The 17939-nt window shown below is 26.1% G+C and overlaps 8 protein-coding genes across 8 annotated transcripts; 5 read left to right on the top strand and 3 right to left on the bottom strand. All coding sequences in view use genetic code 12, as the record gives it.

Moving 5' to 3' along the window:
- Window positions 1–165: 165 nt before the first annotated feature.
- NOG2 (putative GTPase) lies at window positions 166–2225 on the top strand (the record flags this gene model as incomplete). Its single annotated transcript, XM_051765979.1, has 2 exons — window positions 166–975; window positions 1419–2225. The coding sequence occupies 2 exons, from the start codon at window positions 166–168 to the stop codon at window positions 2223–2225; spliced, it is 1617 nt and encodes a 538-aa protein (XP_051617726.1).
- Window positions 2226–2318: 93 nt separating this feature from the next.
- Window positions 2319–3680, bottom strand: POP2 (CCR4-NOT core DEDD family RNase subunit; the record flags this gene model as incomplete). The annotated part of the gene is made up of 1 exon (XM_051765978.1): window positions 2319–3680. One exon carries the CDS (start codon window positions 3678–3680, stop codon window positions 2319–2321), a length of 1362 nt encoding a protein of 453 aa, XP_051617725.1.
- Window positions 3681–3957: 277 nt separating this feature from the next.
- Window positions 3958–5145, top strand: CDC50 (aminophospholipid translocase regulatory protein; the record flags this gene model as incomplete). The annotated part of the gene is made up of 1 exon (XM_051765977.1): window positions 3958–5145. The coding sequence occupies one exon, from the start codon at window positions 3958–3960 to the stop codon at window positions 5143–5145; it is 1188 nt and encodes a 395-aa protein (XP_051617724.1).
- A 166-nt stretch (window positions 5146–5311) lies between these two features.
- Window positions 5312–7771, bottom strand: SPB1 (27S pre-rRNA (guanosine2922-2'-O)-methyltransferase; the record flags this gene model as incomplete). The annotated part of the gene is made up of 1 exon (XM_051765976.1): window positions 5312–7771. One exon carries the CDS (start codon window positions 7769–7771, stop codon window positions 5312–5314), a length of 2460 nt encoding a protein of 819 aa, XP_051617723.1.
- Window positions 7772–8353: 582 nt separating this feature from the next.
- Window positions 8354–9034, bottom strand: KGF54_005202 (uncharacterized protein; the record flags this gene model as incomplete). Its single annotated transcript, XM_051765975.1, has 1 exon — window positions 8354–9034. One exon carries the CDS (start codon window positions 9032–9034, stop codon window positions 8354–8356), a length of 681 nt encoding a protein of 226 aa, XP_051617722.1.
- Window positions 9035–10106: 1072 nt separating this feature from the next.
- KGF54_005201 (uncharacterized protein) lies at window positions 10107–13125 on the top strand (the record flags this gene model as incomplete). The annotated part of the gene is made up of 3 exons (XM_051765974.1): window positions 10107–10131; window positions 10225–12533; window positions 12604–13125. 3 exons carry the CDS (start codon window positions 10107–10109, stop codon window positions 13123–13125), a joined length of 2856 nt encoding a protein of 951 aa, XP_051617721.1.
- Window positions 13126–14600: 1475 nt separating this feature from the next.
- On the top strand, window positions 14601–16040 carry KGF54_005200 (uncharacterized protein; the record flags this gene model as incomplete). The annotated part of the gene is made up of 1 exon (XM_051765973.1): window positions 14601–16040. The coding sequence occupies one exon, from the start codon at window positions 14601–14603 to the stop codon at window positions 16038–16040; it is 1440 nt and encodes a 479-aa protein (XP_051617720.1).
- A 1451-nt stretch (window positions 16041–17491) lies between these two features.
- KGF54_005199 (uncharacterized protein) lies at window positions 17492–17920 on the top strand (the record flags this gene model as incomplete). Its single annotated transcript, XM_051765972.1, has 1 exon — window positions 17492–17920. One exon carries the CDS (start codon window positions 17492–17494, stop codon window positions 17918–17920), a length of 429 nt encoding a protein of 142 aa, XP_051617719.1.
- Between the last annotated feature and the right edge of the window lie 19 nt (window positions 17921–17939).

Genomic DNA, 17939 nt, shown 5'->3' with positions numbered 1-17939 from the left:
CCTAATCACGTGTTTTGATCTTAATTAAATAAATTTATTTAAAGCCATCATCTCATTAAGATATTTTTTTCTTTATTTTATTTAATATTACTAAATTGATATCAATATTAATATATATTCAACTCATCTCATCAATCTTAATAATATTATATCAAATTCTTTAAAATGGGTACTCAAAAGAAAGAGAAACAAAGAAGAGTGAAACAAAATGATACAAGAGATGGTAATCTTCGAGTTAAAGGTGAAAACTTTTATAGAGATGCTAAAAAGATTAAACATTTAAATATGTATAAACAAGGTAGAGCTATAAGAAATGCTAAAGGAGATATAATTAAAGCAGCAGATTTACAAAGTACGGACGCACCAATAGCAAGAGTTGATCCAAATAGAAGATGGTTTGGTAATACAAGAGTTATTGCTCAAGATGCTTTAACCCATTTTAGAGAAGCAATGGGGGATAAAAAAGATAATTCATATCAAGTATTATTAAAAAGAAATAAATTACCAATGTCATTATTAAATGAAAAAGATCAAACTGAAAGTCCTACTGCTAAAATTGTAGAAACTGAATCTTATCAATCAACATTTGGACCAAAACAACAACGTAAAAAACCAAGAATTGCACAATCATCATTAGAAGATATAATGAATAATGCAGAACAAGATTCAACTACATATAATGAAAAACAAGAATTAGATGCTACTTTAGGATTAATGGGTGGGTCTATATTGGATAAAGATGATTTCACACAAGAAGCAAAAGAAGCTATTTTTCATAAAGGTCAAAGTAAAAGAATTTGGAATGAATTATATAAAGTCATTGATTCAAGTGATGTTGTAATACATGTATTGGATGCAAGAGATCCTTTGGGGACAAGATGTGAAAGTGTTGAAAAATATATAAAAGAAGAATGTTCTCATAAACATTTAATTTATGTTTTGAATAAATGTGATTTAGTACCAACTTGGGTAGCAGTATGTATCAGTTCGGGAGTTAATTTTATTTTTTTTATTTTTTTTGAAAGAATGGGGGAATTTATTGTTCCAAAGCATCAAGTCAGGGTGATATACAGATTTTTAAAATCTAATTTTATTTAACATTATTGCCTGTTACGTCTTTGGGAAATTAATTACATGATTTACTTTTTGTTGAATATATTTATTTTTCGTTTTGAAATTTAAAACAATTCATACTGTTGATAGTTTTTATTGACAATTTAAAATCATGTATGAGGAATCTTTTTGAGTTGAAGTTAGTTGTGTTCAATTTTTGAAAAAATCTGTCATTAACTTCGTAGTATAGAGTCCAACATTTTTTATAACTAAACCTAAAATTTACAATTACAATTCCCCAATTCTTTCAGAAAGAAATTGATATTTGTGGAAATTATTTCATTTTTACTAACACTTTAAATTAGGCTGCATGGGTAAAACATTTATCAAAATCATATCCAACCCTCGCGTTTCATGCATCAATAACGAATTCTTTCGGTAAAGGTTCATTAATTCAATTACTTCGACAATTTTCAACCCTACATTCGGATCGTAAACAAATATCAGTTGGTTTTATAGGTTATCCAAATACAGGTAAATCATCAATAATAAATACATTAAGAAAGAAAAAAGTATGTACAGTTGCTCCAATCCCAGGTGAAACAAAAGTATGGCAATATATCACATTAATGAAACGTATATTTTTAATTGATTGTCCAGGTATAGTCCCACCATCACAAAAGGATACAGAATCAGATATTTTATTTAGAGGAGTAGTTAGAGTTGAACATGTATCAAATCCAGAACAATATATACCAGAAATGTTACAAAAATGTGAAAGAAAACATTTAGAAAGAACTTATGAAATAAAAGGTTGGAGTAAATTTGAAGAACAACCAGAATTATTAGAACAAGCAAGTATTGAATTTATTGAATTAATTGCAAGGAAACATGGTAGATTATTAAAAGGTGGTGAACCGGATGAAAGCGGAGTTGCTAAACAGATTCTTAACGATTTTAATAGAGGTAAAATCCCTTGGTTTGTACCGCCACCTGTGGATGAAGAAGTAAGAACGGGTGAAGATAAAAAAGCTGGATATAAAAGGAAAAGAGAAGCAAAACAAGATAAATTAATGGAAGAAAATAAGGAGGTGGAAGATGGTGAGGAAGTAGAAGAACAGGAAGAGGAAGAAAGTCAAACAACAAAGAAAGCTAAATTAGACAAGTTATGAGATGAAATTTTTTTTTACGATATAAATCTAAAAGTTTGTAAACAATCTCTACATGTTATCTGTTGTATTATTTACGTGTATTTTCTTAAACGTCTATATTCTTCCAAAATGTACTAATCCAGATTTAGTTGAACTAGGAGTAGCAGGACCAGGTCCAGGGCCAAGACCTGAAACCATACCGTTATTACTATTGTTAGTTATTTCCTCGGTTTCATTATTATTAAAAGATCCTAATCCCCATATATACCCCTTATACTTTGTCAAATTTTTTAAATCATAATTTAATCTTCTTAATAATTCTTTGAAACATTCCATTGATAAATAAGCATGTAAAGTAGAAGTTAATTGTTGTTGCAGTTGAGTAGCACCAAATAATTGACGAATCGTGGGGGAAATAGGTAATAAATGTAATTCTTCAGCTAAATATTCAATTGATGGTTTATTATTATTTAATTTTGATGAATCTTCATTTAATATTTGATTACCAATATATTTTAAATCATAAAAATTTGGGAAAAATAAATTACACCAACTATAAAAATCAGGTTCATCAACTGGTAAACTATCATTCATCAAAAGACTAATTAAATAACCTAAATCATAACCTGAATGAAAAGAAATCCAATTTATTGAAGTATCTAATAATAATCCACTATCTAAAATTAATTCAGAAAATTCAAAATGTTTTATACCTTGAGTCATATGTAATGAAAAATTTATTGATTGTTGAGATAACATAGCTAAATGTTCTTCATTATACATTTCCTTAGTTAAGTCATAATTAAAATTAAATTGCCATATTATAGATTGACTAACAGTTGAATCTTTTATCTTGGTAAAACATATACTAAATTGAATTAAATTTAATAAATCTGAATTACATCTTATAGTTTGAAAATGATAATCTGTATTGGTTTTGAATGAACCTATTGCTCTGGCTACTATTCCTGGAGTTTCTTGATGAATTGCTGCATATATTGTGGAATTTTTATCATTTATAAAGTTTCTCAAATTATGAAATTCATTTTCTAAGTTTGATGCCCATACTTCTTTTATTATTGGTGCTGATCTTGGTTGATGTTGTTGTGATTGTTGTTGTGATACTTGTTGTTGCTGTTGTTGCTGTTGAGCTTGTTGTTGTTGCTGTTGTAATTGTTGTAATTGTAACTGTTGTAAAACAGGATTTGAACTTAATCCAGTATTATTAGATTGTGAATTGTTACCATTTAGAGCAGCCAATAAAGGGTTCGTTATATGTTGGTTTTGTGATAATGGAGTCCCCACTTGTTGTTGTTGTTGTTGTTGTTGTTGTTGTTGTAATTGTTGACTTAGTATTTGTTGTCTTTGTAATTGATGTTGTAATTGTAATTGTGTGATTTGAGGTGATGAACCTTGTTGTTGTTGCAGTTGTTGCTGTTGTTGCTGAAGAAATTGTAAATGTGGATTTACATTCATCTTGTCATCAGTACTGATTAAATTGATATTCTTAACTTGAATCCTTAGCTATTAATTCTTGTATCTTTAATTCATAGATTTCTTGAAATTTAATTTTAAAACTTTTTCTCTTTTTATAAAATATTTTGAATGTAAGAACTGTAATTTCAAATTTTACAACCAATATAATATATATTAATATAGCCAACAATTATCAATATACTAAATCCTGAAGAACAATTACAAAGCAAGCACTGCAATTTAAGTTAATCATAATTATATACTCATACATAACTCAATGAATTTTCTAAGAAAACGAAGATCATCAAATTCATCAGATAGTGATGATGATTCAAATCCAAATAATCAATCACAAACTAAGAAATCAAGAAAACCACCAAATACAGCGTTTCGTCAACAAAGATTACAAGCTTGGCAACCAATATTAACTCCAAAATCAGTCATACCTTTTTTATTCTTATTGGCAATAATTTTTGCACCATTAGGTATTGCAATAATATATACAACTTATAATGTTCAAGAATTAAATATAGATTATTCAGATTGTCTTAAGCAAACTAATGAATATGAATCAATACCTTCGAAATATACTGGTTTTCATTTCAAACAGAATGTGAAGCCTGATTTCAAATGGAAAGTCGAAAATATAACAAGTGAAGATCAAAGATGTATAATACAGTTTAATATGCCAGATTTAAAACCACCATTATATTTATATTATAAATTAACAAATTTTTATCAAAATCATAGAAAGTTTGTTGAAAGTTATGACATAGATCAATTAGGAGGTAAACCATTAACAAGTGATGAAGTAACAGATAATTGTAAACCTTTAAAACATCGAGAAATTGATGGTGAACAAAAACTAATATATCCATGTGGATTAATAGCAAATTCTTATTTTAATGATACAATATATTCACCAGTTTTATTGAATGCAAGAAATGGTAATGATAATGAAACTTACCAATTTTCAGATCAAGACATGTCGTGGAGTTCAGACAAGAATCATAAATTTAAAATGACTCAATATGAAGCAAAAGATATTGTTCCACCACCAAATTGGGATAAGATGTTTCCACAAGGTTATAATGATTCTAATTTACCAAATATACAAAAATGGGAACATTTACAGAATTGGATGAGAACTGCTGCATTACCTAATTTTTATAAATTATATGGTAAAAATACAACTCAATCATTATCATCAGGTACTTATGAAATAAGTATAGATTTAAATTATCCAGTTAGTATATATGGAGGTACTAAAAATATAGTTATAACAAACAATAATGTATTTGGAGGTAGAAATGTTAGTTTGGGTGTCATTTATATGATTGTTGCAGTTATTTCTTTGGTTTTAGGAGTTGGATTTTTATTACAATTTTTAATAAAACCTAGAAAAATTGGTGATCATAATTATTTACAAGATGGTGAAATTATAAATTATCGTGATCAACTTTGAAATATAGGTAATGTTGTAAATTAATAATATATTATTTTTAGGTTTTTGAATTATAAAAGCTGTAGACTATTGTATCGTAATTCGTTTAGCTATTTTTGTCTATTTATTACTAAGATAAATTGATATTTACTAAAGTTGCCTCTATCATTCTATACTATAATTTTAACTACTTTTTATGCTTTTTAGCAATTCTTTTTAATGCTCTTTGTTCATTCTTCATAACACCATCAACCATCTTATATTTACCCTTAACTCCCTTTGGTCTACCACTCAAACCTCTATTTGAACCTCTTGCAACAACAACGGTCATTTTTTTACGTTGTTTATCTTTTCCTGAATTTTTAGCCTTTGACATTAATTTTGAAATTTCTGAAGCTTTATCATATTCAGATTTTGAAGAATCTTCATTAATTAAATCTGATTTTTTTTTAAGTTTTTCTAATCTTTTAAGAGCTCTCATTTTTTTACGACCTTTTGCTTCTAATACTTTTTTAATTGGTCTTGCATTTAATTGTTTCATTTTTTCTTTTATTGCTAAACTTGCTTCTTTTGTTATAGGTTTTATTAACTTACTGTGTCTTTTTTCATCATCTAAAAACCATTCTGGTAAATTATCTTTATCTCTAAATGAATATCTATTTATACCTTCTTCAATAAGATCCTTTTTATTTAATTGACCCAATGCTACTTGATGTGCTAATGTCATTGCTTCAGCTGTGGTGATATCTAGTTGTTCTTTGTTTGAATTTTTCGATTGGTTCATAAATTCAGAATCACTATCCATATCTTCATCTTCTGTTTCTTCATTTTTCACTATTTCAAAATCTGATTCTTCTGAGTCCATTTCTGAATCTGAATTTGTTGAATTTGAAATTTGATTTGAAGTTTGATTTATTGATGATACGTCTTGTTTTGGAAGTTTTGGATTTGATTCTTCTATTAATTCATCATCAGCCAATTCTTTGAAAATTGAGTCTGAATTGAAAAAAGATCTTGCTGATTTAGTTAATGATCCATTTGTTTGACCTTGCGCAATTAATTTTATATGTTCATCATCATCTTCATCTGATGAACTCTCGTCATCTCTTTGATAATCATCACCTTCATCATCACTGTTTTCCTCTTCTTCTTCTATACCATCCCACGCTTCTTGATCATCACCTCTATTTAGTTTTGCTTTATATTTTGCATCTTTTTCGGCTCTTCTATTTTGATATTGTTCGTACATATCATCCAATTGAGCTTCTAGTTCATCTATTTCATCTTCACTTTCAATTTCTGCATCTTCATCAATATGAATTTCTGTATCTTTTGCAATATCTTCATCATTAAACACATAAGACTTTTTACCTGCAGCTAGTTTATTTAATTTACCAGTTTTATCAGCAGTTTTTAAATTAAATAATGAGTCAGCACCAATCTGTGCAGCATCTATACCTATATTCATATCAGTTACCATTTGCATTTGATTTCGTACAATTTCCTTTTGTTTTAATTCATTTGCTGTCTTTTTAGCTCTTTTTGATTTTTGTTTTTGTTTATCCAACATTGATGATAATTCTTTATCTATTTTTTGTTCTTCAGTCAATTCTTCAATTTCTATATCTGGTTTTTCTTCTTCTTTGTCTATACCTAAAAGATCTCTTGCTTGTTTTCTAAATCTCAATATTTGCTTGAATTCTTTTCTACCTAAAACTTTTAAATCTTTTAAACACTCAACTAACTCCAGATTATATGTCTTTAATTTCTTTATAATTTTCCATTCATGATCATCTTCATCTATATCAAATTTATTTAATTGACCTAATTGATTTATTGGATCTTCATCTTTTATAAATTGTAATATCGGCATTGTATGATATAAAGTATAATCACCTTCTTCATAACCTTGTCTTTGTCTTCTTTTCTTTTCAGGATTGAAAATCTTTTCTTCATTATTGGTATTATTTTTGGGATCGTTTAATTCTTCAAATACTTCCCTTGGATCTAATAATCTTGGATCTAATTTTTTAGGAGCTTTGAACCCTTTACAAACAACAAAAATTTCTGCAGAAACATTTCTTGAACTTGGAGGTTTTGTTGCTTCTACTTTATCAAATAATTGTTGAAACACCCACATTAAATTATTATAATCTCTTGATCTGAAAATTTTTGTAACAAATGTTCCACCAACTGTTAAATTTTCAACAGCTAATTTTAAAGCTTGTAAAGTTAATTGAGATTGTGTAAAAGCATCTTGTACCCAACCTAAACCAACATTTGGAGCACCATCATGTAAAACAGTATCTGCTTTCCAAGTTTTCATATGACCTCTTAATTTACTTCTACAATCTTCTGTTGTAATATCACTTTGAAATGTTATACAATTTGGTAAAGGTTTTATTGGAACAATATCAACACCAATGATTAAAGAATTTATTGGACATAATTGTGAAGCAACTTGACACCAAGAACCAGGAGCTGCACATAAATCTATAACTACTTTTGATTTCTCCAAAAAATGACCAAATTTTTCATTTATTTGTATAATTTTAAAAGATGAACGAGCTCTATAACCTTTTTCTTTGGCTAAATAATAATATCTATCTAAACGCCCTTTACTATTTTTCTTCTGAGTTTTACCCATATTGATGATTAATGTAAAATAAGTATGTGTGTATGTATTATTATCTTATATTTATAAGTGCTATGATTTCTTTAGTGTAGTAGTAGTAATAGTATTAAACTGTAATTTGAATTTGTTAAAAGAGTTAGTAAATAATAATTTATGTAATTAAATGTACATAAGATGAGTATCAATATGAATGTGCGATTTTAAAACTATTTAATTTTTACGATGATCTAGTATATTTTTTTTTGCAGTAATAAACAAGTCAAAAAAGTAGTCAGATTGCAGCAAAACCACCTGCGCGATCAATTCTATCGCCAGAAATTGATTCAGGGTCAACTTTTTCTGCTCTTAAAATTTAATTGAGCATGTTGTAAGTCGTTTAAACGGTCATCTAAGCTTTACCGTACAATTCTCGCATAGTAAAACTATTTTGAATTTAAAATAAGTAGTACTTAAATACTTGTATCAACTTTTAATAGCTGAAAGACAGTAGAGTGTTCTTGAATTGAATTTTGAGATTCAAAGTATTTATTAAAAAGTGTATTATTTATTATTTTTTAAAACTATATACAGAGTAAGTTGCAGATTAGTGCCTATTCATCTTTTTGCCCATTTTTCAACATAAGTATTGTATTCTTGATAATTTTGTAAGCTATCACCTCTTTTGTATTCATTGAGATACATTCTTGGAACAACTGCTTTGGCATTGGTTTTTACATCTTCAACTAAAGCCATACCATGATCTAATTTTTGTAAAATTTTTATAATATGACCACATTTAATTTTTAAAGTGTTGGAGTCTAAGTAGTAGTCAAATCTTTTATCTAATTTATAAATTCTCTTTGGTTTAGGTTCTTCATCATTACCACCTGCTTTGATATTGTAATTATAAACTGATAACTTATCATTAATTTCATCTAAACCAGCAGTTGATTTTGATACATCTAATAATTTTAAAATACCATTAATTAAGTCATCATCTTTAACATCAGCTGTTATTGGAGTTTCAATAATATCTTTTGACATAGAAAAAAAAGCACATGATCTTAAATCATCATAATCATTTTCACCATCTGCTGAATTATTATCCCAAGTTATAGTACTATCATTTTTAGGGATTCCACAAACTAAATAATCTTCATCTAAATCTTCTCTTTCTTCATTAAATGCATTTGAACCCGTTCTTGAATTTGAATTAAATTTGGGTTTGCTCCAATGTAAAAATTGTTTTAAAGCGTCTCTTTTTCTTGGTGCTGAAGTACCTTCTTTGATTGGCATTTTGAATTGACCTTTAATAAAAGTATCCAAAACTTTGAATTTTTTTGGATTTCAAAATTATTTAAATATCACCATACTTAAGATACTGTTTGATATGCTTGAAACATACTTTAAATTAATAGGGGAATTAATTCTGAGATTTCAAAAAATTAATCATGATCCATATCAAATATCCATATTGGTAAGTTATATAGCCTTCATCCGAGCTTGGACCATATATTTCGAGATATATTCTTGATTCATGTCATATTGTCAGCTTCTTTGATATATAGTTCATCTTCACAATACTTCACTGGGATGTAATAATATTGATGATAGTTAAGAATGTAAACTGAGCTACCAAATCGACTAGCCCAGCCCCGTATTAACGAATTATATTTTACGTCTACATCAGTCAACTCTCACTAATTCTGCTTTTTATTTAGTTTAAGTAGTAAAAAATTTGTATTGTATCTGTTTACTATTGAGGTATGGGCTTTAATCAAATGCTACTTTTACAACCAAAATTTAGTTGGATATTGAACTTTAACAACGAAATGTTATAGTACAATTTTGTTTATGATGATCGATATCAACTCATTGCAATTAAAACTTTGAGCTTGGTCCGTTTTACAGTCTTGAAATCAATGTATTGAGTTGTGTTTTTACTGAAGATTTTTTACAGAATTTTGCCTTGAAATAAAAACAAACAAATAAGTTTCTTACATTAAATTAACATCTGGACTTTTTGTAGTTACCTTCCAACCACAAAAAATAGTTTGAATAGTTTATATTTGGATTCTGATTCTCGAACTTTTAGAGCAGTCTCATTAATTGTGGTAAACTAGCGAAATATAATTTTAGATTTAATATTTGTCTTCGTCTTAGTTTGTATCATAGTAAAAGATAAAGTAGTGTTAAATGTATCAATTTGTATATAGAAAATTTATTAAAGTAATCATTTATTATTATAATTTCTTAAAGTAAACAAACAAATTTATGTCTTACAGTTAATAGATTTAAATACAAGTTTACCACCATTTTTAATAGTAATAATAAATATTTTAATTGATATTCATTAATTTATTATAAAATGGAGCTTGATCATTTACAACCAGGTATGTAATCAATTGATTTGAATATTTTTCAGTTAAGAGAAGATTAAAAACACGTAACTCAAAAAGCAACCACTTTACTAACTTATAATTTAGATTTCAATCCATCATCAGTTAAAGTATCAAAATTAAGAAATATATTAAACTTACATAATATCCAATTCCCAAGCTCGGCAAAAAAGACAGAACTAGTTGCTATTTACAATAGCAAGATTTTACCAATTAGATCAAAACTTTTGAATGATTATACAAATCAATTGAAAAATTCAAATGATAGAAGTTTTATTAACGCAACATCTGATGACAATGATGAGGATGATCAAGAAGAAGATTTAAATGATACTACAATCAATGGTAATAATAAATCAGAGGTTAAAAGTCCACTGGTTGGTGATAAAGCTACTAAATTAAAAAAACTGCCAGAGGTTAAAACTGAGAATGCAAAAATTATCAAGAAAACTTCAAGTAAAAGTAAAAAACAAGTCAAGAGCAGGAAAGATGAAAGTTTTGACACAAAAACTCCGATCAAGGAAGAGACTTTAGACAATAATCACGAGGATTCTGAAATTGAAAATTCAGAAGTTGAGGAAAAATCGTTTACAAATGATAACGTTTTTCAAAAAAGTCATAACATTGATGATAAATCTAAATCATCTAAAAAAAGAAAACATATAGATGAAACACCTGCATCATCGTCATCATCAGCTAAAAAATTAAAATCACCATCATTGCCACCATCAACTACTAAAAAAACTCCAAAAAAATCAATATTTGATGATAGTGATTCAGATATTTTTGAATATTCAATAATGAATAAAACTCCTTCGAAAGACAATTCTAAAAAACTTACTAAAAAATCATCAGTTACTTCATCACCAGTAGAAAATGAAAGAACTTTCCAATCAATTGATGAAGAAGTTAATAATTTTGATAAGCAATTGAATAAAATCAAACACAAGGATCAATCACAATTATCATCTAATTCAACTCCAAAAAAATCAGCAATTAAATCACCAACTCAACCAAGCTATCCTTCTATTCCTATGGTTGATAATGCATTAGCTCAACTGTTGGGTATAACTATACAGGGTTTTCAACCTCCAGCTGTCGGTGATTATTTGTCTACTCAACAACATCATACACCATCACAATCTCATCATCAGCAACAAAAGCAACAACAGCAACAACAGCAACAACAGCAACAACAGCAACAACAGCAACAACAGCAACAACAGCAACAACATTATAAGCCGCAACAAGCTCAAGCACCACCACTTCAAGCATCTCAAAGTAGTTGTATCAACAATGTTTTGAATAATGAACATGATACTTCAACTGCAAAAATTTCTAGTGATGAAACCAAAAGTACTCATCAAACCCCAAAGGTCAAAAGTGAACCAAAAGAATTTACTCCCTCAACAACATCATCAGCTAAAAAAATCGAATTAGAAAAATTAAGAAAACCATCAACTCCTAAATCAACAACATCAAGTACCAAAAAGACATCAAGAGTTAGCAGTGCCAAATCCACACCAAAATCCGAAAAAACTACCCCACAGAAAACTCCTGCCTCATCAACGAAAAGAAATATAACTCCCAAACCAACAAATGAATTACCTAAAAGATTAAGAACTCCATTGACTAAAGCTTCATTAACTCCAAAACCAAGATTAATTTCAATAACTTCATCTAAAGCATATCTGGATGATGAAGAAGAAGAACAAGAGTTAGTTTATTTAGATCGTAAAGATGATAAATCCATTGATCAAGATGAAGATGATTCTACTATTATAAATGATGAAGATTCCATATCAAAACCAACTTTTGCATCATCAATTAAATTTTCAAGTATATTTTTAACATTTTTATCATGGATCTTTATAGTAGGATTTGGAATATTTGGTTATTGGTATTATGAACAAAAATTTTTGGTTGGTTATTGTGGACAAGAAATTGATCAAATAACATTTGAAGATACTTCATATCCTATATTAGATAAATTAGGAGATTTTTTAGATACTTATTGTAAACCAAAATGTATACCTTGTCCATCAAATTCAAGATGTTTTTCAAATTTAGAAATTGGATGTTTTGAAGATTTTATGGAATTTAAACCATGGTATGATTTCTTGGTTCCTGGTTATAAAAAATGTATACCAGATACTAAAAAAGCTGAAAAATTAGAAATTATGATTGATGTTGCATTAGATTTAATTAGAAGTAAAAATGCTGCAATAAAATGTGGTACAAGTACTAATGATTTTGAAAGTGGTATATCAATTAATGATTTACATGATTTATTATTATCAATGAAAGCAAATTATATAACTATTGAAGAATTTGAAGAACTTTGGAAAAGATCTTTGGTTGAATTAGAAAAAGAACCAGATATTATAGTAAGGCAAGTACGAACCCCAAAAGAAATTATTTTTATTAATTTAAATGAACCCTTTTACTAACATATTAATTTTTTAGTTCGAATCTACAAGTTTATCAAAACAACAACAACATTCCAATTTTAACAACACTGAAATTGAGACATCCCAAGAAATTAACAAAATTTTTCGATCAACGTCCTTACAAAACATTAATTTAAAATGTCAATTACAAAATAGTTTATGGCAAAATTTTATAATTTATTATAAATATAAAATTTTAATTATTATATTAACTTTAATAATTTTAAAATTTATACAATATAAATATAAATTATATCAATTAAATAATATTAAAATAGATATAATATATCAAGAAGTTATAAATAAATTACAAAATCAAATAAATTTACAAATTCAAAATCCACAAATAATAAATCCATATATTGGATCAAATCAATTAAGAGATTTAATATTAAATAATGAAATTAATTTAACAAAAAAATTAAAAATTTGGCAACAAGTTATTAACAAAGTTGAAAATAATTCAAATATTTTAAGTAAAATTATTGAAGATCATGGAGAAATTATAAAAGTTTGGCAATGGATTGGAAATAATTAATTTTTCTTAGACAAAATTTAAATAGAAATAAATATGTAAAGTATGTAATTAAATAGTACTAGTAAATAAATACAATTAAAGACGTTTCATCATAAATTTCATGTAATCGTTAATTTCAAGTAAATTCTTCTAAAACAGCTTTAGAAAGAAAAATCAAGTATGAAGTTTTATCAAAAATTTGACTAATAAGTTTTAATTAAGGTTTAGTAATAAATGTCAAAAAAATATGTCAATTAAACTAAAATAAAATTTAAATTTAAAGTTTTCGCTTAAATTTCAAAAATCTTAAAACTTTAAATTTCTTAGAAGGTTCAATAAACTGGATTTGATCTTGAATAAAAGATGAATCGAGGTTTTATTTATAACTTTGATTTATTTGATAATGAATTTAATTAATTAATTAATTAAAAGAAGTCAAGTTAGTTATTAATCAATAAAATTTAGAGTTTATTTAAATATTATTAATTGTTATAAAAAATTATTGTTTACACGTGCATTTCATAACCAATTTTAAATTCATTCAGGTCTACGGATTTAATTTATGATATATATTTTATGATAGTAGATCGAATTACTGATAAACCATAGTTTATAATAATGTAATAAATGTTCGTAATACGCGTATTCAAAATTCTACTCTTTATACATTAACTTTCATTTTATCTTTTGTTATCTTCATCTTTCACATTTAATAATTTTTTTAATTAATTTTATGTTTGATTTCGTAAATTAATTAATAAATTAGTATTAATTATTACCTAACTATTACATAATAACTAGTAGTTAATATTACGTAATACAATCACACAAAAATTAGTAAAATAATTTGCCTTAATTTAAATAATTTAATTTTAATTTTTTATTGTTTCATAATATTTTTAGTCTTTATAATATTAGTAAATCTATAAAGAGAAAATAGTTTAATATCCTTTTTTTAATTTTTATTAAATTTCGTTTATTTCAATTAAATATTATCAATTAGGTTGATCTTTTTTTAAAGATTTACTTTTTATAACTAATTTTATATCTTTTTTGGATTGAATTAAAAATTCGTAATTTTATATTAATACTACTCTTTTAATAATAATTTAATATTAAAAATGATTTACAGCCCTTATTGTGTTCGTATTACTACTCACTATTAATAGTTATTTATTATTAATAGTTTTATTACACAATTTTTATGTTTTTGTAATTTTTTTAAAGACAATAATACATGTAATTTATTTATATATATATGAGATAGATAAGTCTTTTTAAATTTATTTTACTAATGAATTAAAATCTATTATCAACTAAAAATTATACCACTATTTCCACCATTTCTATACTTTAATCCTTATATCATATATCATCAAATAGAATACAAATCTCATTAAAATTCACATTCGTTTATACTACTTAATAAAACATTTTCAATTCTACATTTAATAATCTATACTCATTAATAAATAAATTATATACAACTATAAGTAATGAATAATATAGGAGTTAGAAAATATAATTTATATTTAGCTATTGGATTATTATTTATATTTATAATCTTTATATTTAATATAGAAAATATAAAATCAACTTATTCAAATGAATCAACAACATTTTCAAGTGCTGCAGCATTAGCAAAAGCAGGTATACCAGTTGGATATAAAAAACCACCACCACCACCAGAACAACAACCACTGGGTACTAATTCTTTAGTAAATTCAAAACAAACTATAAAACCAACTACAAAAAATTCAGGTTCAGGTTCAGGTGGAATAACTGGATTAGCTACATCATTATTATCTTATGATAATGAAGAAGAAGAAGTACCAATAATTAAAACAGAACATAGAATTTTCAATAAAGAAGAATATATTGATGATTTATATAAATATACTAAAATAATTTATAAACAACCAAATTTACTCAAAACAATTCATTCATCATCTTCAAAACCTACAATATTAATATTATCAACTATATCAAAACATCTTCCATATGGACCAGATCGAACTATCGCTGATTTTATAAAAACCATTAATAGTTTAATTTATGATATAACAAAAAATCAACCACAAGATACTTCAAAAACTTCAAGTGGTGGACCATCAAATTATAAATTTTCACTTGGATTATCAATTAATTCTCCACTGGAATTTGAAGAATTACAAAAATTTATTGAAATAAATGATGTTAAATTTTTTAAAAGATTTGATAAAATTACATTATTATCAAGTCCAGAAATGGAAAATCAACATGAAATTAAATTTGAAAATGATATTACAGAAGAAGTTGAATTAAATAGAGATAATAGACATGATGATCATAAACAAAGAGTACGTCGAAGAATTATTGCCAAAAATCGTAATTTTTTAATTTCAAATAGTTTAGAAATTGAACAATTTACATTATTTTTAGATTCAGATATTGTTAAATTTGATAATTCATTAAATTTTATTGATATCTTGGTGAATTCAAATAAAGATATTATTGTTCCACGTATAAAAAGAGGTGATTTTATAACTGATTATGATAGAAATTCTTGGAAAGGTTTAAGAACTAAACCAAATGAAGAACAATTAGCAATAATGGATTCCAACGTGTGGTCAAAATTCGATTATGTGCCACAAGATATACCAGGATCAACTTGGCATTTTGCAGATTTTGATTCAAATCCAGATTCACACACTGAAGAAGAAAAAAAATTAAATCATGTTGTTCCATTAGATTCTGTTGGTGGTGCTGTTTTATTTTTTAAATCTATTATTTATAAACAAGGTGTTATTTTCCCAGCAAGTTATTTAATTGGTACTAGTTGGGAAAGAATGGAAGGTTATGATGGTATTGAAACTGAAGGTGTTTGTTATTTAGCTAAACCTTTAGGTTATAGTTGTTGGGGTATGCCTAATCTCAATGCTTATCATGTTGCTTAAAATAAGATATAAATTATTTTTTTAATTATTGTTTAGTGTTTTTAATTTATTATTATTATCATATATTAATCAAAGTATTTGAAATGTAGGGGTTGTTTTATAAATTGTTTCAGATTTTTTGCCAAGAAAAAGAAAAAAGGAGAAACCAAGTTTTAAATAATGTTGCAGAAAGAACTCAAAATTGTTATGAAACAATTGAATAAAAACTAATGGGATATGATATTATTTTGTAATTACATATTTAGTTCAATACTTCTATCGTATTTTAATTGTCTGGTTTTAATAAAAAAATTTAATAAGTTAAATTGAGAAAAATGATTAAAAAAATCATTCCAGGTCTCTCAATTTGATTGTTTGAATACATATATATACATTTTTAGTGCTTAATTAAAAAATAGAGAATAGCTGAATAATTTGATTGTGTAATTACTCAAAGAACTCTTTATTATTTGAATGATCTCGTCTATATAAATTGTTTTCAACAATACATGAATATATGATATCAAATGTTTTGGTTCTTAATACTTTTTTTTGAGAGTGTGGTATAACCCGATGGCATTCTTTGGGTTTCTGTCGAGTTTTTTGCCCAAATTTCCAAATTTATCTAAAGTAAAGTAAAATCTATATCGTTATATACTCAGAATAAATTTGAATGTTATTTATATGAGCAATTTTGTTGTCATAAAAATAGGTCTTGTAATATTTGGGATATCATGCCAATTTAGTATATATTTTGTATTCACTTTAAAGTTTTGTTTTAAAGAAAAACTTAATTATTTTTCTTTAATATTTTCAAATCCTAATACTAAACTCTTTCGAAGCTACCAAATTTTCAATAAAAAATAACCATACACTTTCAACTTTATTATCATCGTTTCTTTATCTTACAAAAGTATCCATGCTGTTTTTCTCAATTATTGTTCTTTTTTTTCAAGATTTAATTCTTATCTACTGCACCTTGGGCGATTGTTTTTTTAGTTGTTTCATTATCGTCTTGTTTACTATCTTAAAGAATCAATATCCTCTCTTTTTCTTTTTCAAACTTAAATTCAACAATATAAAAATGCTTATATCAAATCAAGGAATCTAATAACATAAAAGATCTTAATAATGAATAATTTACCAGTATGTTATTAATTCTCGAATTATCAATATTTGATTTATTAATTAATTTTTGAACAAATATTCATTTATGTCAATAATATTTTTTGAAACATTAAAAGCGCAAAATACACTCTAAAAGTGAGCACAAAATTAGTTTCGAATCTCAATAGTTTCAACCATCGAATCAATACTTAATTTTATTAATCAAAACAACTTAATAACAACAGGGACAAATCAAGATGAGATCAATAGTACTATTTTTTTTATCATTTTGGCTCATTATTAAATCTGGTAACCTGCTGGAAATTGAAAGTCGTTCCTCACTTGCTGATCTTTCTAAAACGCATATGCAAAATAATACTGAAATTAATACAAGAGAAAAGGAAGAAATTCATATTTTAGAACTTGGCAAAATATGTTTTTGGTCTGCACTTTCATATTTTTCATTACTTAGTGGTTTTGATGTTTATGAAGTCTTTAGAGTTTGTAATGGTGGACCCAGACTTAGAGATATTGAAGATGCTACTTGTACGGCTTCAATACTTCGTGCAATTCCAAAATTTTTAATATCATTGACTTTATGTCTAGAAGCTTTGATGATCTCGATCCTGTCAAGAGCTTACTATAAATTTGAAATGCTTATATTATTATTGGAAGAAAAATTTTGTTTGATTACCTTGATAAAGATTATAGTGCCATTATTAGTTCTAGCACCACCATTTTGGCGGTTTGTGAAGTACATACTACGAGATGGTTATAGAATAGTATTAGGTTAAATTATTAAGTTTATCCTAG

Source organism: Candida jiufengensis (genome assembly GCF_024610255.1).
Source record: "Candida jiufengensis strain CBS 10846 chromosome Unknown scaffold14, whole genome shotgun sequence".
In the NCBI taxonomy this organism is placed as follows: domain Eukaryota; kingdom Fungi; phylum Ascomycota; class Pichiomycetes; order Serinales; family Debaryomycetaceae; genus Lodderomyces; species Lodderomyces jiufengensis.
This window is presented reverse-complemented; position numbering and strand designations above follow the sequence as displayed.